The sequence below is a fragment of the Lissotriton helveticus genome, chromosome 6 (genome assembly GCF_964261635.1).
Source record: "Lissotriton helveticus chromosome 6, aLisHel1.1, whole genome shotgun sequence".
In the NCBI taxonomy this organism is placed as follows: domain Eukaryota; kingdom Metazoa; phylum Chordata; class Amphibia; order Caudata; family Salamandridae; genus Lissotriton; species Lissotriton helveticus.
In genome coordinates this window covers 649691761-649714406 of record NC_136067.1, presented here as the reverse complement: position 1 = coordinate 649714406, position 22646 = coordinate 649691761, and the positions used below count along the sequence as shown (strand labels likewise).

Here is a 22646-nt window from a genome sequence, read left to right as displayed (position 1 = left end):
TCAGGCACTTGTATAACATTACCTATTGTATAGAAAACGTGTTTCTTGATCAGTATGGAATATGCACTTTAAGCTTGCTTTTTAGTCACTTCATTTCAAATTGGCATAGCATAGATTCTGCTATTGACGGCATAAAATCAATGCATAGGTGCATCTATAGCGATTTGAGGTATTCTTGTGAATAAATCCATGCCCTAGTATTGAGGGTGTGCTGCTTGTGCACAGAAGAACTCTACTGCTTTATCGACCCAAAGAAGGGTATGTTCAGCTGCATCAAACAGACTGCGCCGAAGATCCAGTATATTGAGTACATTGAGAAGTTGTGCTGCCTAGATATTGGAAACTGTACTGAAACAAGCTTTGGCTGACCACTAGAATGGTCTGAACTTAACACATTTAGAAGACTGCTAACAAACAAAAAAGTAAAGCAATAGGTAAAATCAGAAGATTCTCACAAACTGTTCATTATAAATTGAGCCGATCAGTCTCCTCTCCTATTTTGAATGAGTTCACTTAAAGGCCTTTGGAATTTGCTCAATAGAAAAAGCCAAATCACATCAACTGCACGTTGTCATCTTCTTGACAGAAAGGCATGAAGGCAAGTATGAACTGCTCACTTATTAAATAATGTAATACCCGCCATTGTGCATTGCACTAAGATCTCCATGTCTAGCAAAAGAAAGACATTAGGCTGGATTTGGGCCATGGGAGGATGAGTTGCCCATTCAACTGAAAAAAATGAGGTAATGTCAATCAAGTCCATAATATGAACCTCGCTGGGACATTCCACAGAGATTGCTTGGAGCACTTGTCATGTCAGGCCATACTTACAAACTGAAGGTCAGTATTCATGATGGATCAAACCTTTCAGTATGGGAATGGGAGGCATTTATGTTTCAGGCCTAGAATTATTTTGTCAGTGCTGCCGACATGTATTTAATGATTCGTCTATGTCAGTCTTCAATAGGAGGTCAACTACCGGCAACTGCCAAGTGGAAATCCATACCTCTTTCACAACGTCTTCTAGTTCTTTGTTAAACCAGTTCAGATCAGCCTGGCGACACAGTCTGTCTTCTAGAATACGACGAAGCTCGTGCTGCCAGAAAGAGACTACCATAGTGCTGTCTTCGCGGTCTTCACTTGATAGCCTTTGCAGACACTGTGAGGGTAACCAGAAAAAGGATTCATTGACATTTCTTGCAGAAAACGTTACTTGCACTCCTTCTTATGTAATCACATTAGGTTATCCAATAGTAGGTTACTACAATGCACACAGGATTTAGTCTCCTAAACGATAATTCAATGTTGGTCAGATGATGGACACTGCGTGAGACCTACATTAAAACTAGGACTGCGAGATTCCTTCTCTACTATGTTCTATCTCAGAGCCTGCTTTTAAAGAAATAAACTATTCAAAAGATGTATGTTTCAAGGTGCCACTAGAATACCCTGTAATTGGATACTTTATACAGTTGTAAAATGGGCATAGGAATTTAAAAAGTGGGTGTCCTATGGGGCGTAATGAAGATTATAGGAGAGTATTAAAGGCCCCGCAAACGATATGCAGGGGCAATGTGATCCAAACCCACAAAGTCAGGAGCTTCGGGTCATTCACAAATGTTTAGAAATAGAGTTGTCTCAGAGCACCTTACATCAACAGGTTCGGACCTTCAAAACTTGACCAGGTAGGGCCAATAGAGAGATAAAGGCCACCAATCAATACAGAATTTTTACTGGAAGTGTGTAGGAACGTGTTTGTTAGATCTGGGGGTCTCTAGTTGGCAGAGGTAGGTACCACTGTCCAAATAGGGACCCTTGCTTCTAGTCAGGGCAAGGAGACAACCTTCTGAGATAACCCCTGCTCACCCTCTAGGTAGCTTGGCACGAGCAGTCTAGGCTAACCAGAGGCAATGCGTAAAGTATTTGTACCAACACTCACAGTAACACAGTGAAAACACCACAAACTGACTCCACAACAGTTTAGAAAAATAAAAGTATTTAATCTAAACTACACAAGACCAAAACGACAAAAATCCAACATACACAGTTCAAGAATATGGTTTCAAAAAGAGTTCTTAAGGTTGCGTTAAAATTCTTTAAGTTGCGATAGAATTCTCTACGTTGCGATAGAATTCTCTACAGATGCGTGAAAAGTTCACAGTTGCGTCACGTTTACTCACAGTACCTTTTAGTTGCAACAAAGTTCCAAAAGCAGAAGCTGATGCGTGGAAAACAAGCGATGCGTTGCTCCTGAGACCCTGGGGAGGCGATGCGACAGCCCCGCTGCAGCAGCGGGCGTGTTGCGATGAATCCGGTCTGTATGGGGAGGAAGGCCACTTGTATGGATTCCGGTGCGTAGGTTCCGTAGGAAGTCTGTTCTCGCAAAGGCACGATGCGACAATCTCGTAGGGGCTGCGACGATCTCCGGGGCGACGATGCGCGGTCCAGCGGTGATCCTCTCTCTCGCAGCTCCTCGATGCGATGGTTCTGCGACAATGCTCGCAGCGACGTGATGCGGTCCGCAAGCAAGCGGTGCGGCGTTCTCACCCAGCGACGACAGGCTCTGCGACGACACTCGCAGCGATGTTCGATTTTCCCGCACCGGTCTGGTGCGTCCCGCAAACGAAGGATGCGACGTCTCTGGCAGCGGCGTCAGGCGCTGCGACGATCTCGACCTCCGTAGCGACGGGAAACTTCTCGCACTGTCGGGGATGCGCTCCGCAAGCGAGCGATGCAACACTGTTCAGTTCAAAAGTCACTCAAGCTTAGTTTCAAGTTTCCCAGCGCAGGTACAACTTCCAGAGGCCCCATAACTGGATCAAGCACTCTAGGAAGGACAGAACTCTCTCAGCAGAGTTCAGGGAAGCTGGGGGTGAAGTCCTTTTGTTCCTGGGACTTCAAAACAGGGAGCCAGCTCTTCTCAGGCCCTTGGAGATTCCTTCAAGCAAGGGGACACAGCACAAAGCAAAGTCCTTCCCCTCTCCTTGGCAGCAAAGCAACAGGTCAGTCCAGCAGAGCAACAGCAGGACAGTCTTCCTTCTTCAGTTTCAGCTTTCTCCTTGGCAGAGGTTCCTTCTTGATTTCCAGGATGATCTAATTTTCTGTTGTCAGGGGTCCTGTACTTATACCCCTAAAGTCTTTGTTCCCTTGGTGCATGTGGGCCCTGAGCCCGGTCTAAACCAGTTCTGGGTGGATCCTGAGCACTTTGTTTTGCTGGCTGCATCTTTCCTTTCAGAGTGAGGGGCAGGGTCCTCAGCCACCCAGCAGGGGGGTGGAGCCAGCATTGAGGAAGGCAGGCACAGCCCTATTCAGCCCAGGTGCTAACTCCTCCCACCACTCCAGTTGCAAATGCAGTCATTCAGCCTAGTGCTGACTCATCCAGCCTCCTGGGGAATCCCCAAGCCCATGTCACTCTCAAACCAGACAGTCAATACACAAACAGGCCCAGGCACACAGAAGGGTCAGACAAGAGAACAGCAACTTTCTAAAAGTGCTGTTCTCAAACACAGGATTTAAAAACAACCTTTCCCAAAAGATGTGTTATTAAATTCTGAGTTCAGGGATACTAGATACTTATGTCCTATCTTGTTCATATGGGAAGAAATGCTGTTAACCACTGTAGCCCGCATCCCCCATGTTAACCTATGGAGCAAGATAGCCTTACAGTAGTGAAAAACGAAAATGGCTGCCCGACCGGGTTTGTAAATGTAAAATTCACTACCAGAGCATGTCACCTGCACTAGTACATGCTCTACCTTTTACATACACTGCACCCTGCCCAGGGGGGTACCTTGGGCCTTCCATAGGGGTGACTGATGTGCACGAAAAAGGAAGGGTTAGGCCTGGTCAGTGGGGACACTGACCAGGAGGACATGGCAGTTCTAAACTGCACACAGGCACTGCAGTGTCAGGCCTGAGACATCATTTTAGGGCTACTCCTGTGGGTGGCACAATCAGTGCTGCAGGCCCACTAGTAGCATTTGTCATCACCAGCCCTGGCACACCCAGTGCACTTTACTAGGGACTTCATGGTGATATAAATATGCCAAACATGTATATTCAATCAGAATAACAATTTACACAGGGAGCACTTACACTCTGGCACTGATCAGCAGTGGCAGAGTGTCCAAAGCATCTAAACCAGCAAAAACGAAATCCAGCACAGCATCAAAAAATACAGGAGGTAGAGGCAAAAAGATAGGGGAAACCTCGCCAAAGATGCCAGGTCTAACAGCGTTGTATGAAAACTCAACACCGAAAAGCTGCCACTGAAACAAATGAAAAGATTTACATAAGAATAAGGCGCATTGGAAACTGGTATGCACTCTTAACAGGCTGAATCTAGTTCATTAAATTTATCACAGTGGTACAGCAACCTGGGCACCTAACAGAAGGGGGTGGTGTGAACATGTATCGTGTATAGCAACTCAAAATAACTTAAGAAGGAGTTATTCCTCCAAGCCAAGATCTAGAATAGATACACAGGGCATGGTGACAGACAGTAGTGGCACTGATGGTGGAAAACTCTAATAGTATGTAGAATACAGGACCGTTTGTAGGTGTGGAGTTGGTGGTCTCAGCTCACTCAAAAGTGGGTGGGCAGAAGGTCCAGCACACCATACACTCTACAGTAAAACGTGGCACACATTATCTTTTCCACAACTAGCATCATTTCGCTGAATGTTTATTGATGTTACCAGTTGTGCCTTTTTCGTTCCTTCACCCTTTAAGAATTTAGAAAGCCAATGTAAAACAAACGCTTCTCTGAACAGGTTTCCATGAGCAATTTAAGATGACAAGAAGCTAGTCATTTGGGAATGTTAAGAAACAAAATTAAACTAGTATCATTAACTAAAGTAGTTTTACTTTTTCTGCATTCCCTTCCTCATCTGTTCAGATGTAGGGTAGAGACATCATAAAGTTGTATGTGGTAATTTTCAATGGATAATCTCAAGTTATGTTTTAAGTTTTTGGTGGCACTTAAAACAAAACTAATTCTAAATATTAAAAAAAAGACAGTCAAATGTGTCTGCATAGTTTTTGGATAAGATCAATTCTCTGTTCTGAATGCGCGTCATTTCATCTCTGCAGTAAGCATAAACCGACCGGGTTTGTAAATGTCTATTTTTTACATCCTCGTCTTTGAAAACTGCGTCCCTTTGTTGTGGATTAAGATAAACACAGTGGGGAAGATCCTTACCTGGAATGCTTTATTTATATCTCTCAAAGAGAAGAGGTAGTGCTGGCGCCCTGGAGTTGGAGATGGTAGCAGAGTCTTCTTCACAGATGCCACAAGCTGGCATGAAGCCTTCACGAGCGCGATATGCAGCTCTTCCGCTAAGGGAAGTCCCTCCTTATCACCCATGTTGGCCTGTTAATGGAAAGTAGAAACCCTCAGGAAGGTGAATACATGGTTATCTTGCATCTCTTTAATGATAATAACTCGCGTTATCATTTTATTTTCTCCTACACACACAGCTTTGCGTGAGGGGGCAGGAGTGGTAGGCAGCACCCTCCTAAGTGCGCAATGACTGCTTGGCCGGCCCTCTTGGTCCGCCAAAAACACTTTGCATGTTCTCCATGCAGGCTGCATTGCAGCCTACACAGAGAACATGCCCAGGCCTCCAATCAGAGTATGAACATCGAAACATGGTGGTCAAACTAATCACAAAGCTGCTAAGACAGCGTTGTGATTGGCTGACTGGGAGCCTGGGTGTGGTTCCTGTGGCGGATCGAGAGAGGTATACATAGGAGAGACGTGGCAAGGAAGCGGCAAAAGGTAAGTTTTTATTATTTTCTTATACCCTCTTCCCCTGCGTCCTCCACCCTTCCGCCCCGCTCTCCTACCTCTGATCTGTGCCCGCTGCTGCTTGTTTTGAGAGATGGGGTTTTAAAAAATTGTACTTTGGATTTCTACAGCCTCTTCTGACTGAAGAGTCTGTAATGAGAGTCCCCTCTGATCGGATATGAGCAGGGCCTGGTACACATAGCACAGCGTGCCTCAATCCAGGCATATAAGTCACAGTATGCAATAGTTATTTGAGCTGCTGCTGCAGGCGCCACTGACCAGCTCCCATATCCTTTCCACACAGACTAGAAAAAACATACAGTGTATGATTTACATGTAATCCAATCACTCTTACTTCTAATATAGAGAAAATAACATTCTCGAGCTGCGTTCCTTCTGGATCCGGAAGATGAAATATTGCAAAGTGACGCTGAAATTAAAAGAGTTTTATTAAGAAATGGAATATAAAATTCATTAAAAAAAATGACCTTAAATTGGGATCGCAGTTTTCAAAGACCGCGAAAATCAAAATGCAAACAATACACATATGTGCAGTTAAAACACAGTAAAAAATCACAGAACCACCAAAAGCCCTGCAAAGCAATCTCCTGTCATACATTTCTTGGGTTTCTCTCAAGGAAAATGTTCAAAAATCACCTGACTTTTGTTGCCACGAAAGTAGGGAGGACTGCATCCCATTGGCTGTGCTGCTTCCTCTTTTTGGGCCTGATTCACAAAGGTACACTTACACATTTGTGTAAGTTTACGGTGGTTTACTATTCACAAAGGCCTTTTACTAGTAGTATCTTTACGACTGCGGAGTCTCCACACATAAAAAGATAGGACAGTCTGAGTCAGTGCAGCCCGCTACAGAGGGCTGTAAGGCTATTAAAACAATCTGATCCCTAGAGGGCAGAATTTTTTAATTAGTAAAACAAAGGCCTCACAGAGCCTGAGGGGGTAGAAATCCCCTCAGGCTCCGGGAGGCCTTTGTTCACAGCAACAGCTGTGAAAGACAACATTGAAATGTTGGAGCTATGCTGAACTCCCGGCCATTAGAATCCCTTAATTGTTAACAATGGAGCTCCCAACATTCCAATGTTCTAATACATAACTGATTATATGATATGATTTGTGAATCTCAAATAAACACATTTAAAACATAATCATCGTAAAGTAATATCCCATTGAATAATGTTTACATAAGAAATATGGGGCCAGATGTATCAAGATACACTTTTGCGATTCTCAAATAGCGATTTTTAAGGAATCACTATTTGAGAATTGCAAAATGGTATGTATGTAGAAATTCGCAATTTTTTAGCGATTTCTTAAAATTCCTTAATTGCGAGTAGCAAATTGCTAATCGCAATTAAGGAATAATTTCCCATTCATTTCTATGGGCCAGGAGGCCCATAGGAATGAATGTGAAATTATTCTGAATTTGCGATTCGCAATTTGCTAATCGCAAATTGAGAATAATTTCAAGGGTGCAGGGGTGTCCAAAGGACACCCTGTTGCACCCCTGAAATAAGCATGGGTGCACATGTGGTGCACATACATGCCCTAAGGGCAAGTATGTGCATCACATGGCACTTTGAAAAATGCGAAAATTGGCATTTTTCAAGAAATTCGCAAATTACCACCAACTTGAAGTTGGTGGTAATTTGCGATTCCTTAGGGACAATTAGCAAATTATTTTGCTTCATACATTGCATTTAAGGAATCGCAAATTTTGCGATTCCTTAAATGCAATCACAAATGCAAATGCAATTCCTTAAATGCAATCGCAAAATAAGGAATCGCAAATTTGCGATTCCTTATTTTGCACTGAAATTTACTACATACATACCATTTTGCTCAAATGAGTTCGCAATTTCGGCGTTTGCGAACCCATTTGAGCTTCATACATCTGGTCCTTGGTAATTAAAATGCAGCTGTCTAGGCACTTCTAAAATGCGTTACATTTAAACTATAGAAATAACTTTAACATAAGTCCAGGTCTCAGCAGGTCTTCTTTTCCTAGCCTCCTGGTGCCAAGAGATGTCTCCTCCCACCCACACAGAATGACTTGTGGTTTGTCCCAGCCAACATTTTAGACAAAACAATCCTCTGTTGCCGTTCTAAAGGCACTTTTTGTCCCAGTTTGAACGTTGATTGAGATGTGACATGCCAGATTAACATACATATTAACAAAATGATGAACAGGGAGTAAATGGCATAATTGGGTATAAATACTAATGAAGGAGGTAATTTTACCAACCAGACTAGTGAACTTTAGGACTAACCTCCCTTGTAAGGTGATTCGAAGCCTGTCCTTATAAAACTTAGGACAGTACCTGGTCGTATCCCATCATATGAGTGAATTCTTTCCACTGAAATGATGCCTAAAAACCTGTTGGCGGAAGCCTTCTACTACATTAGTCGCCTGTATACATCGTAACTTGCAGTATGCTTCAGCTTGACGACGTTGGAAGGGCTACCATCTTATAATGTAAAAAATGTGCACTGGCCTGTGATAGACCCCAATACACAAACCGCAGAGACTTACCAAAAGCCTTTTGGCACACATTCTTTGTGGGCTGTTGGCATGTTGCGGTAACGACATGGCAGCTTGCACCACCAGCCCCTCTAGTGACTGCCACTCGAAGGGTTTACTCAGCTTCACAAGAACCCGGTCATCCAGCAGAAGCCTCAGCAGCTGAAGAAGCAAGCCATGTTTTAAATGTACCTCCAGAATATCATACAGATTTAGATCAAGAAAGACTTTTAAAAGGAAAACTTTATGGCAATATCATAATGAAATAGCACTGAAATATTCGTGGTCTATTACTAAAGAAATGCAGAAAACATAGGTGAATGTTGCTGACTTGGAGTAAGCTATAACCACAACAGGCAGATTTGAGAATGTCCTGAATAAAAAAGATTTATGATTACAAATTCTGAGATCTTTTACAAACATGGATGTCTTCTGGGAAGATCTGGGATGAAGACAGGAGCAATAGGAAGTCAGTGAACACTCACAAAGTCACAACCTTGTGAGTGCTCAAAAAATGGAGTGTTTGTAAAATCTTAAGTAAGTTTGGCTATGGTGTGTCAAGGCTTTCTGAATATCCTCATAATTGAGAAAGGGGTACAAGAAGGTATTTCTGCACAGGGATAACTATTTTGCCTCTGGAGAAAAAAATGCAATTGAAAATCTGGCTCAGGATTAGGCGTTTGCATCGGTATATACAAACTGAAATAAAATCCTACGTGGACTTAGCTATGATATTACTGAGCAAATCTATGAGAACAGCTGGTCATGATAAATTGACAAGGTACATTCTTAAAATAATTTTCTGTTCATGTTAAATAGGGCATTGGATGGACAGTTTGCCAAAAACCTCCATTTAGAAGGGACTTCTCAGGTCATTCCTGCAAACTGTTTTGGCACATCTCAAATAGCTACGGGAGCATGGAGGCCTAATATTCTAATGATAAGAAGCATTTCTCAATGAAATATCATAGGTATTAAATATGTTTCCAGGATTGATCCCACGGTAGTAGCTCATATAGTAGTTTATAACGCGTACCAAGTGTACCATAGGGTTGGTCATAACACAGTGTTCTAAAGGGGCTTCAGATGAGATTAATATGTTTTTGTTATGTGGGCTTGTCTTAGTGATTGGAAAAATATGTGCTGTTTATAATCAATTAGAAGGTTCAGTTCTACCAGCACAGAATTACATACAGTCACTATCAGCAAATATGTACCAGAACATACATGATACAACACTTTGAGAATCCATGGAGAACATAGTAATATAACATTAAGGGCAATAAATACATAAAGAGAACAAGCATTTCAGGCAGGTTTGTGGCTTCTATATTTATCCCACACACCAGGCGCTTACAAGGTTCAGCAGAACCTGTCTAGCTTAGGCTCGGACTGATGACAGCAGGAGGAGGTGGCTAGGGAAATACATTTTTTAAGTTTAGCTAGAAAGAAGTATACCAGTCGAGCTAATCTGATCACATATTTTCTATGGTCCATTGCAACATAGCTTATGATTGGTAGGTTTTAGATGCTCCACCATGTATTCATAGACTACTTCCAAAAGTATGTTTAAAGTGTCTGCAATATTGTGTACATGGACTTTCATAAATGTGCCATCATTTTGGGGCTTGCCAATGTGCCTCGCCCAGAAGTTTCTTTTTTGTTATACAGATTAGGGTGCAAATTATTTTTCTTATTCAGGGCCTGCTTTCCTCTGCATAACACTGTTGGAGACCAACCTTTTGTATAGGAAAAATATACTCCCTTTAACTTCCGCCACAATTGCCTTTGGGGGACAGCCTCACCCAAAGATTGGCATTTGGAGTCGTCACACATGCATCACAAATACAGCATGGGGGACTTGGAAACTCTTTATGACCTTCAAAAAACCCACGAGAAAACTGACCCCAAGCCACATTTACATCGATCCAGAGGACCTACAGGGGGGTCTTTTATGGGCATTTTCCTGGAGAACCTCAATAGTCACATCTGGAAGTTGTAGAGTTAGTACAGTCCTTCTGTCAAGCTTATTGAAACAATGGAAACTTATTTATCATTAGAGGAACTATCTATCACTATTACTAGAGAAAGATTTCTAGTCCCAGCCCAACATAAGGTACATATCTGCCAGAAATACTACATGACCAGTGACTTCTCGAATTATAGGTCTGTTTGAGAACTAGTGAAGCTGGATCATTGTAGCCACTCTGATTAGACTGAACATTGTTATTGTTCCGGTGGTGAAATTAGTATTTTGACATTTTTAATTAAAAACTCCAAACTTTAGGATATCTTTGCCTACCTGGCAGAGGAAAAAGAGAGGTAAGTTCATAAAAGTTTATATAAAATAATCATTTATGAATGGAAAACATTATGGAAGTAAACAGTGCAGCAGGAAGAAATCAACAGTGCATGCTGTACTCGAGAACGCTGACTCGCTCAGTGTTGGGGATGCACTGAAGCTAAGGATCTAGCGGTTAATGCAAAAACAATGATGGACAGAATGTGGATCAATGTCACACATTCACCCCAGTCAAAAGATCTGGGCCCAAATCCATTGTTTTTCCACTCCACACCACCCTGGGTTAGACAATGGCGATATGCAAATCAGCGCTGACCCTGTGCCCCATGGGAACAGTCCAGTCCGAACTACAAAAGCCATGTCCTTCCCAGAACGGAAACAAGCATCCGAGGACCGGCCCGGTTTCGAGGTAACACCTCTCATCAGCCCGGCTAGCTTGCTTCCAGTGGTGTGGAGTGCCTGGGACTCACGTCTGAGCATCCCCAGTACACTTAGAGCGGTTAATGCAAAAACAATGATGGACAGAATGTGGATCAATGTCACACATTCACCCCAGTCAAAAGATCTGGGCCCAAATCCATCGTTTTTCCACTCCACACCACCCTGGGTTAGACAATGGCGATATGCAAATCAGCGCTGACCCTGTGCCCCATGGGAACAGTCCAGTCCGAACTACAAAAGCCATGTCCTTCCCAGAACGGAAACAAGCATCCGAGGACCGGCCCGGTTTCGAGGTAACACCTCTCATCAGCCCGGCTAGCTTGCTTCCAGTGGTGTGGAGTGCCTGGGACTCACGTCTGAGCATCCCCAGTACACTTAGAGCGGTTAATGCAAAAACAATGATGGACAGAATGTGGATCAACGTCACACATTCACCCCAGTCAAAAGATCTGGGCCCAAATCCATCGTTTTTCCACTCCACACCACCCTGGGTTAGACAATGGCGATATGCAAATCAGCGCTGACCCTGTGCCCCATGGGAACAGTCCAGTCCGAACTACAAAAGCCATGTCCTTCCCAGAACGGAAACAAGCATCCGAGGACCGGCCCGGTTTCGAGGTAACACCTCTCATCAGCCCGGCTAGCTTGCTTCCAGTGGTGTGGAGTGCCTGGGACTCACGTCTGAGCATCCCCAGTACACTTAGAGCGGTTAATGCAAAAACAATGATGGACAGAATGTGGATCAATGTCACACATTCACCCCAGTCAAAAGATCTGGGCCCAAATCCATCGTTTTTCCACTCCACACCACCCTGGGTTAGACAATGGCGATATGCAAATCAGCGCTGACCCTGTGCCCCATGGGAACAGTCCAGTCCGAACTACAAAAGCCATGTCCTTCCCAGAACGGAAACAAGCATCCGAGGACCGGCCCGGTTTCGAGGTAACACCTCTCATCAGCCCGGCTAGCTTGCTTCCAGTGGTGTGGAGTGCCTGGGACTCACGTCTGAGCATCCCCAGTACACTTAGAGCGGTTAATGCAAAAACAATGATGGACAGAATGTGGATCAATGTCACACATTCACCCCAGTCAAAAGATCTGGGCCCAAATCCATCGTTTTTCCACTCCACACCACCCTGGGTTAGACAATGGCGATATGCAAATCAGCGCTGACCCTGTGCCCCATGGGAACAGTCCAGTCCGAACTACAAAAGCCATGTCCTTCCCAGAACGGAAACAAGCATCCGAGGACCGGCCCGGTTTCGAGGTAACACCTCTCATCAGCCCGGCTAGCTTGCTTCCAGTGGTGTGGAGTGCCTGGGACTCACGTCTGAGCATCCCCAGTACACTTAGAGCGGTTAATGCAAAAACAATGATGGACAGAATGTGGATCAATGTCACACATTCACCCCAGTCAAAAGATCTGGGCCCAAATCCATCGTTTTTCCACTCCACACCACCCTGGGTTAGACAATGGCGATATGCAAATCAGCGCTGACCCTGTGCCCCATGGGAACAGTCCAGTCCGAACTACAAAAGCCATGTCCTTCCCAGAACGGAAACAAGCATCCGAGGACCGGCCCGGTTTCGAGGTAACACCTCTCATCAGCCCGGCTAGCTTGCTTCCAGTGGTGTGGAGTGCCTGGGACTCACGTCTGAGCATCCCCAGTACACTTAGAGCGGTTAATGCAAAAACAATGATGGACAGAATGTGGATCAATGTCACACATTCACCCCAGTCAAAAGATCTGGGCCCAAATCCATCGTTTTTCCACTCCACACCACCCTGGGTTAGACAATGGCGATATGCAAATCAGCGCTGACCCTGTGCCCCATGGCAACAGTCCAGTCCGAACTACAAAAGCCATGTCCTTCCCAGAACGGAAACAAGCATCCGAGGACCGGCCCGGTTTCGAGGTAACACCTCTCATCAGCCCGGCTAGCTTGCTTACAGTGGTGTGGAGTGCCTGGGACTCACGTCTGAGCATCCCCAGTACACTTAGAGCGGTTAATGCAAAAACAATGATGGACAGAATGTGGATCAATGTCACACATTCACCCCAGTCAAAAGATCTGGGCCCAAATCCATCGTTTTTCCACTCCACACCACCCTGGGTTAGACAATGGCGATATGCAAATCAGCGCTGACCCTGTGCCCCATGGGAACAGTCCAGTCCGAACTACAAAAGCCATGTCCTTCCCAGAACGGAAACAAGCATCCGAGGACCGGCCCGGTTTCGAGGTAACACCTCTCATCAGCCCGGCTAGCTTGCTTCCAGTGGTGTGGAGTGCCTGGGACTCACGTCTGAGCATCCCCAGTACACTTAGAGCGGTTAATGCAAAAACAATGATGGACAGAATGTGGATCAATGTCACACATTCACCCCAGTCAAAAGATCTGGGCCCAAATCCATCGTTTTTCCACTCCACACCACCCTGGGTTAGACAATGGCGATATGCAAATCAGCGCTGACCCTGTGCCCCATGGGAACAGTCCAGTCCGAACTACAAAAGCCATGTCCTTCCCAGAACGGAAACAAGCATCCGAGGACCGGCCCGGTTTCGAGGTAACACCTCTCATCAGCCCGGCTAGCTTGCTTCCAGTGGTGTGGAGTGCCTGGGACTCACGTCTGAGCATCCCCAGTACACTTAGAGCGGTTAATGCAAAAACAATGATGGACAGAATGTGGATCAATGTCACACATTCACCCCAGTCAAAAGATCTGGGCCCAAATCCATCGTTTTTCCACTCCACACCACCCTGGGTTAGACAATGGCGATATGCAAATCAGCGCTGACCCTGTGCCCCATGGGAACAGTCCAGTCCGAACTACAAAAGCCATGTCCTTCCCAGAACGGAAACAAGCATCCGAGGACCGGCCCGGTTTCGAGGTAACACCTCTCATCAGCCCGGCTAGCTTGCTTCCAGTGGTGTGGAGTGCCTGGGACTCACGTCTGAGCATTCCCAGTACACTTAGAGCGGTTAATGCAAAAACAATGATGGACAGAATGTGGATCAATGTCACACATTCACCCCAGTCAAAAGATCTGGGCCCAAATCCATCGTTTTTCCACTCCACACCACCCTGGGTTAGACAATGGCGATATGCAAATCAGCGCTGACCCTGTGCCCCATGGGAACAGTCCAGTCCGAACTACAAAAGCCATGTCCTTCCCAGAACGGAAACAAGCATCCGAGGACCGGCCCGGTTTCGAGGTAACACCTCTCATCAGCCCGGCTAGCTTGCTTCCAGTGGTGTGGAGTGCCTGGGACTCATGTCAGAGCATCCCCAGTACACTTAGAGCGGTTAATGCAAAAACAATGATGGACAGAATGTGGATCAATGTCACACATTCACCCCAGTCAAAAGATCTGGGCCCAAATCCATCGTTTTTCCACTCCACACCACCCTGGGTTAGACAATGGCGATATGCAAATCAGCGCTGACCCTGTGCCCCATGGGAACAGTCCAGTCCGAACTACGCATCTAGCACCAGCCTAACTTTGGAACATCTTCCTGCTAGAGAACCAAAGCACAAAACAAGAGGTATGAAAAGGAAAGAAATAATACTTTTACTTGGTGCATATAACTTTATATCACTGTTATATTTAATCATAGTAGTTGTTCTGTGATGGTAGATATGGGGAAGTGATGTTCCATACCTGTTAGACCTGTCATAGTTGGCGTGGGTTTCCCCTGTACTTTTGCCTTTATCGCCTGTTATGTTGCTGTGTGCTGGACTTCATTTTGTTGGTCTACATGCTTTGGGTACTTTGCCACTGGTGTTCAGTGCCAAAGTGCAAGTGCTCCCTGTAAAGTGTTGTTATGGATTGGTGATTCCATGATTGGCATATTTGATTTACTAGTTACTCCCTAGTACAGTGCACTATGGGTGCACAGGGTATGTAAATTAAATGCTGCTATGCTAGTGGGTCTGCAGCACTGATTGTGCCACCCAAATAGGCAGCCTGTAAATGTAACTCAGGCCTGCCATTGCAGTGCCTGTATGCAGTCTAGTACTGCCATGTCGACCTGGCAAGTGCACCCACTTGCCAAGCCCTAACCTTCCTTTTTCCTATGTTAGTCTCCCTTAAGGTAGGCCCAAGGTACCCCTGTGGGCAGGGTGCAGTGTATGGGAATGGTGGGACATGCACTGATGTGTGTGGCATGTCCTGATAGTGAATTACTGCCAATTTAGTTTTTCACTATTGTAAGGCTATCTGTCCCCATAGGATAGATTAGAATTGGGAGTTTGCTCTGAACATATTATGAACATTACTGCCCATGGGAACAAGATAGGAAATAAAGTTTGATATGCCTGAACTCAGAATGTTAAGATGCACCTTTTAGTGAGGTTGATTTTTACATTCTGGGTTTGAAAATACCAGGCTTAGAAGGTAGGTATTTTCTTGCCTAACCATCCAGTGTGCCTCTGCTCAGCTGTGTATTGACTGTCTGGCTTTGGAATGACAGGGGCTGGAGATTTGCATTCTGTTGAGACAGCCATTTTGGGGTTGAGGTGTGTCCTGTCTTTCCAGGGAGAGTCAGGGCTGGGCTGAATACACCTGGGCTGCATTCAGAGTAGGGGGAGGCGATTTCTTTCACACCTGTAAGGGCCAGGTCTGCCAAGGACAATGCTGTTTCCACCTCCTGCCAGGAAGCTGCACCAGTGAGGACAGAACTGGTTTTGGCTGGGAAGACACTCTCTGCCTCCAGAGAACAAATGATTTTGTATTATAAAAAGAGGGGCCCAGACCCCAGACTTTTAGATCATTCTGGGAATCAAGAGGAACCTTTGCCAAGGAGAAGAGCTGGAGAAATGAGGAGACGTACTGTCCCTTTTCTGTGTGCTGTCTGGGTATGGCCTGCAGTGTCTGTTTCTGCCAAGGAAAGGAGAAAGGACTTTGATGTGTGCTGTGTCCCCTCCTTGCAGAAGATCTCCATGGGCTTGAAAGAAGAGCTTGCCTCCTGCTCAGAAGTCTCAGGGACACAAAGACTTCACCAGCAGCTTCCCTGAACTTCCTTGCTGGGAGGTCTCACCTGCTAAGAGGTGCCTGCTGCTGTTTGGGACCTCTGGAGGCTGTTTGCCGCTGGGAGATGGAAAAGTAACACAACTTCGAGAAGCGAGTCGCGTATGTACCTGTTTCCGACGCATTGCCGAAGACATCAACGCAGCGCCTGTCTGCAACTCGAGAAATCGCCTGATGCCGCTTCGAGTGCACAGATCTATGAAGGTCGAGATCACTGCACTGATTCCAATGCAGGCCTGGCTGTGCGGCTTCAAGAACCAACGTATCTTGGGACCGCGGCTGTAGAAACCAAAGCAAGCACCATTGCCGCCGCCGCATTGAGAACCGACGCATCCCCAATCCTCATGCATCACGTCTGGGCGCCATGCCGGCAAGAACACTGGGGTCACAGTAAGAAACCGAGGAATCACCTCCCCACACAGTAAGAAACCGACGCATCAGCTCCCCTTCAATAAGGAACCAACGCATCACCACCCCTGCGTGGCAGTAAGGCCCCAACGCATCACCTCCCATGAAGTAAGGAACCAACGCATCACCTTCCCTGGGTGTAAAGAACCAACGCATCGCCTTACCTGCAACAGTTTTTGTTTATGTGCGCGACGCATCCAAGGTACTTTGTGTGAAAAGTGTTGCATCTGCATTTTGCTTGGAACAGAACTATTTTTATCATTTAAAAGTCATATCTTTAGTACTGTATTCTAGATTTTTGTTGTTTTGGTCTTGTTTGGTTTAGATAAAGATTACTTATTTTTCTAGACTGATGTGGTGTCCATTTGTAGTGTTTTCATTGTATTTCTGCATGTGTTCACAAATGCTTTACACACTTCCTCTGAGATAAGCCAGTCTGCTCGTGCCAAGCTACCAAGGGGGAGCAGGGGTTATTTTAGAAGTGTATACCCCTTACCCTGACTAGGAAGAAGGGTCCCTACTTGGACAACGTTGCAAACCATTGCCAACTAGAGACCCCCATTTCTAACAATACGTTTTAGGAATAAATGTTGTTATATGGAGATGTGACGGTTGCATTCTACACCTGTACAGTACCTCATTGCAATGCTGTACTCCATTGGCATCAGGCTGAGGAAGATTGATGTCATCAATGAACATTTGAAAGGATTTTCCATCTGGGGCTCCATAGATAAATCCTGCAATAAACATTTCAAATAACCATGGAGACAGGATCACAATATTCACCCATTTAGAATGCTCACTGTAAAGGGACAATTAAATAGTTTGAGACAACTTGGAGAAGAGGCACCAAACAAAGGAAAACGTTCCAATCCGTGTAAACATTTCAATAATTTTTTATATTAGACAGTTCAGAATGGTGGACTCTATTTATGACCAATTTGTATGTTACGCACTGATATCTAGTGGACTACCTAGAGCTAAGACTGACTAGGGTAAAAAACTGCTACAGCACCTTGCAGTTCTTCTCTGGATTGACATTACCCTCAGTATTCTGAATTATGTAGGTTAAATGCACCAATAACGTGATCTGGTCTCATTGCACTTTAAACAGGTATGCTTTCCCTCGCCCCAGGTTACAAAACTCAAAATCTTGACATTTTACATGTACAAATTTGGAGGAAAACCCACATGTGAGAGCGAAATGTGCCCACAGCAGAGAACATCACATTGGGTGAAAGCACGATTTACACATGATTTGACAAATTCGGATTGGTCCCACAGCAGCAAAGAAGAAAACATTGTATCCCTTATTGTGATGTCGCTTCCAATCAGGCTCCAGGTACATTAGACATAATCAAAAGCTTTATGGAAGCAATGGCCAGCTCTGGTCTTCGAGGTTCATAGTTGAGTCCAGATTTCAGGAGTTCCTATATCAATATTTAGGAGGTACAATTATGTTCTCTGAATGTACTTTGCGGTTTCTATAAACCTATCCTATTTGTGGCAAGCAAGGATTTGCCTAGATAATGGCAATTCTTTTCATTTTAAATCATATATAATCAAAACAATGTTTCAGTTTCCCTGAAGGCAATCTCACAAGCATTAAAATCCATTAAAAAAAGTTGATGCATTTACAATTTCTTCAACACTGCATTCCATGTAGAGAACGGATCTTTAGAGCAGAGGTTGAATCGAAACATTAGTGCAAGCAATCAATGAATAAAACATGGCCACTATGGTTACCGTGATGTAAAGAATGTGAAGGTATACTAAATTATAAGTTTTATGTCTTTAATTGCTCTATATTAAAGGGCTCTTTGACGTGTTGCTCATGTTGGACACACTAGTCCCATTCTCCTGCATTGCTTTTCAGTGTGCATTCACTTCCAGTTTGTGATGCAAGATTCAGCGGCTAGATTAGTTAGACTTGTGTGTTAAAATCTGGTTTGCTCTTCAATCCTTAAGAGAGGGTATGTTAACTCTGCTCAGGTATTTCTCTGTGACAATGAATCTTGCCTTGAAGTCTCTTCCTCTGGTAATTAAATGTCTCTTGAGTCTACTTTTGGTTTAGTAGGTTAACCAAGATGTTTTAGTGTAAATTCACTAAAAGTAGAAAATGTTAAGGGTATACACTGCATTGCATAGTTTTTCACAACATTAGGGATTCAAGGAACCCACAAAGAACTCCAGAGACACTTCAACAGAAGGAGCAGGATAATAGTAAACGTGAAATTGTACATCTATTTGTTTGCTCTTTTTTTCAAATGGAAGATGATTAGTACATAAGCTCAGAAATGCAATGAATGTGGAAAAGGCATTGCTTTTTTTGTGTGAAAGAGATTGTGGATGTCCACTTAATTACATAGCCAACTCCAGTCGCAGTCCCATAGAAACATAAATTTGTATTCCCCAACTTTACACTTACAACTTTGGAAAATCTAGCCACCTCTTGCATATACTACACTCTTAAGTGTAATCTTGTATCGATAACGTCTGAAGATCCTGATTCTGTAATTCTGGATAAGCATTTGCAGATGGGACTCTTTGCTTGCTTTGATTTTTGATTTTTTCAGTTGATCAAAATATTAGCACTTTGTGACCTAATGTTTTACAGTAGCATAAACCCACTTAGATTGCATCATTCTAGTACTTAAAAACAAGAACCTGCTGAATTATTAATTTACTTTAACATCCATACATTTTAATTATCTAGTAAGTTTAAAAAATAGAAGGAAACACCTACTGTAGTGTGCTATAATTATAACTTTTAAGGTGAATATGTTTTTCAAACGTATACATTCAGCAAATTATTGATTTGTAAGCTTCCCTTCTGTGTCAAATCTACCAAAATATATCAACTGCATCAAATTGATGAACCCCAAATATGGCAAATGTGCCTCTGATTACTGCCCATCATTGAGAGATATCTTCTTTTGACTGACAAAGGTTAAATCGACACAGCTTCCAGATTATGGCAATATTCCGAAATTCTATTTATAATCTCAAAGTGAAGGAAGAAGTTATTTAAAAGTGACAACTATCTAACTGGGTTAACCTTCTTTGACAAAACTCTGCAGATGATTGTGTAGTGTGTAGATTTTGAAGTGAATGTCTATTTTGTACTTCAAATCTAAGACAACAGCCTCTATGCCTACCTGCAGTCTACTCATGTAAACACCATTGTCAGCCTCTCCTTTGTTTTTTACACATCTGATATAGTGGTTGCCAACATTATTGGGATTTCATGTTCTTTCACTAAAACCAACCAAGAACAGCACCACTTTCAAAGACAGTTCATCTCACCTTGCCTGTGAACAATGTTGGTTTCTATGAGATTCTGGAGGTCGGAGGCCTTAGTGGATCCAGAAAACACCATCCTTTTTAACAACAAGTGGGATTTGTCTGAAAGCATAAACATATTATTTACAGTTCCAAGGATAAAACATTATTCATTTCTAGATTTCCGTAAAATACTCCTAATTTTATGCGATGAGTTTTAGAAGATCGGAGGGCAAAGGGGAGAATTCTTACAAAGAAATACTGAAGTCACATTTGAGTTTCATGTACCTTGTGTGTTGATAAAGTCATTAATCACAGATGTCCTTCCTGCTCCTGGAGGTCCAATTAATAAGACATGCTGGTTTCCCATGCTGGCATATTCCATGAATGTCCGAACTATCATCTGCGGTGAACATAAGTATTTTACGTGTATTGCTTCCCATTACACAAAACTTGAAAAACAAAGGACTTGACTATGTCAAGACATTAAATGCTTCATAATATATGGCTAAGGGAAAATGTTGTGGAATATGTAGGTGATGTAGAAGCATTGTTATCTAGCTACTAAGACATTTTACCAAACATTAGTAATGATCCAAAAAGGATAGCCAAATTTCACAAAATTTTACGAAAGAAAACTACAAATATTCAACATGAAGTATTAAAAATGTTGTCCACTCGCAATTACATATGATATATGGCATAGATGCACAGGAACACAACTCATTTTACCACGAGAGTAAATTAGTTTGTGTAAAACATACAGAATATTCAACCCAGTAAAACACAAATCTACATAAACACACTTTTTGAAAATAAAAGGAGCCTTTCTTTTTCTTTTTATATTTCATCTATTGTTTACAACACGTGACCTAGAACTCAGTGTTGATTTATTCCAATGGTCAGATGTATAAAGCATTTTTGCAGCCACAAATGCTTCAATTTGGAGTTTAAGGTGTCAAAAATGCTATTTTCTATGTACTTGACACATTTTAAAAGTCAGTATAATTTTTTGGGGAGGGGAATGTTGGAGGTGTCCTTTAAAATTGTGAATCCCATCAATCAATCAATCATATCATTTGTAAAGCGCACTACTCATTCGTAAGGGTCTCAAGGTGCTGGGGTGGGGAATGCTGCTACTGCTCGAAAAGCCAGGTCTTGAGGAGTTTTCTAAAGGTCAGCAGGTCTTGAGTCTGCCATAGGTGGATGGGGAGGGTGTTCCAGGTCTTGGCGGCGAGGTGGGAGAACGATCTGCCACCGGAGGTCGCTCTTCGGAAGCGGGGGACTGTGGCGAGGGCGAGGTTGGCGGAGCGGAGCTGGCGGGTGGGGGTGTAGAAGCTGAGTCATCTGTTGAGGTACGTTGGCCCGGTGTTGTGGAGTGCCTTGTGTGAGTGGGTGAGGAGCTTGAAGGTTATCCTCTTGTTGACCGGGAGCCAGTGCAGGTCTCTCAGGTGGGGTGTGATGTGGCTGCGGCGGGGGATGGCGAGGATCAGGCGTGCAGAGGCGTTCTGCATGCGTTGGAGCCGTCTCAGGAGTTTGGCCAAGGTTCCTGCGTAGAGGGCGTTTCCGTAGTCCAACATGTTGCTGAGGAGGGCCTGGGTGACCGTTCTTCTCGTTTCAGTGGGGATCCACTTGTAGATCCTGCGGAGCATGCGGAGGGTGTTGAAGCTGGAGGAGGAGACGTTGTTTAGTCATGGAGAGGGTGGAGTCGAGGATGACCCTTAGGTTGCGTGCGTGGTCAGTGGGTGTTGGAGCAGTTCCCAGTGCGGTTGGCCACCAGGAGTCGTCTCAGGCCAAAGGGGTGGATCCGAGGATGAGGACCTCCGTCTTGTCCGAGTTCAGCTTCAGTTGGCTGTTCCTCATCCATTCAGCGAAGGCCTTCATTCCTTCGTGAAGGTTGGTTTTGGCGGTGTGGTGGTCCTTGGTAAGGGAGAGGATCAGCTGGGAGTCATCGGCATAGGAGATGATGTTGAGGTCGTGCCGACGGGCGACGTGGGCGAGCGGTGCCATGTCGATGTTAAACAGAGTTGGGCTAAGGGATGAGCCCTGGGGCACGCTGCAGATGATCTTGGTGGCTTTGGAGCAAAAGGGGGGAAGGCGGACGCTCTGTGTTCTGCCAGAGAGGAAGGAGGTGGTCCAGTCCAGGGCCTTCTCTTGGATCCCAGCATTGTGGAGGCGTGTTCGTAGTGTGTGGTGGCAGACCGTGTCGCCTTGGCGGACAGGTCCAGGAGGATGAGGCCTGCCGTTTCTCCGTTGTCCAGCAGGGACTTGATGTCATCGGTGACGGTGATGAGGGCAGTCTCGGTGCTGGGGTTGCTGTGGAACCCGGACTGGGAAGGATCCAGGATGTTGTTCTCCTGGAGGTAGCGGGTCAGTTGTTTGTTGACGTCTTCTCGATGGCCTTTGCCGGGAGCAGGGAGATGGTCCGGAAGTTCTTGAGGTCCTTGGGGTCCGCCTTGGGTTTCTTGAGTATGGCATTGATCTTGGCGTGCTTCCAGCTCTCCGGGAAGGTTGCTGTCTCGAAAGAGGTGTTGATGACTTTCCGGAGATGGGTTGCAATGGATGTGCTGGCTTTGTTGAAGATGTGGTGTGGGCATGGGTCTGACAGAGATCCGGAGTGGATGGTGTTCATGCTCTTGATGGTGTCGTCGTCGTTGATGTTGGTCCAGGAGAGCAGGCGGTTGGTGCGGATGGTGGTCGTGAAGAGGAGGTGTCAGTGGTTGTCGGGGTGGTCATGGCGTTGAAGCTGTTGTGGATGTCTGCGATCTTGCGGTGAAAGAAGGTGGCCAGCAAGTCTCACAGGTCTTGCGAGGGTGGGACATCGTTGGTGTTGGAGCTGTGGTTGAAGAGTTC

At 44.7% G+C, this 22646-nt stretch overlaps 1 protein-coding gene across 1 annotated transcript in view; it reads right to left on the bottom strand.

The window, feature by feature from the left end:
- LOC144762435 (dynein axonemal heavy chain 5-like) overlaps positions 1-22646 on the bottom strand; it is a 1437549-nt gene that overhangs the window by 568238 nt on the left and 846665 nt on the right. The window contains exons 63-69 of the mRNA XM_078647616.1: positions 20082-20196; positions 19818-19916; positions 17148-17248; positions 8340-8489; positions 6144-6218; positions 5201-5371; positions 1007-1159 (exon numbers count right to left, since the gene is read on the bottom strand). Of these exons, the coding sequence (XP_078503742.1) occupies positions 1007-1159; positions 5201-5371; positions 6144-6218; positions 8340-8489; positions 17148-17248; positions 19818-19916; positions 20082-20196 (864 nt within the window). The remainder of the gene's footprint in view (positions 1-1006; positions 1160-5200; positions 5372-6143; positions 6219-8339; positions 8490-17147; positions 17249-19817; positions 19917-20081; positions 20197-22646) is intronic.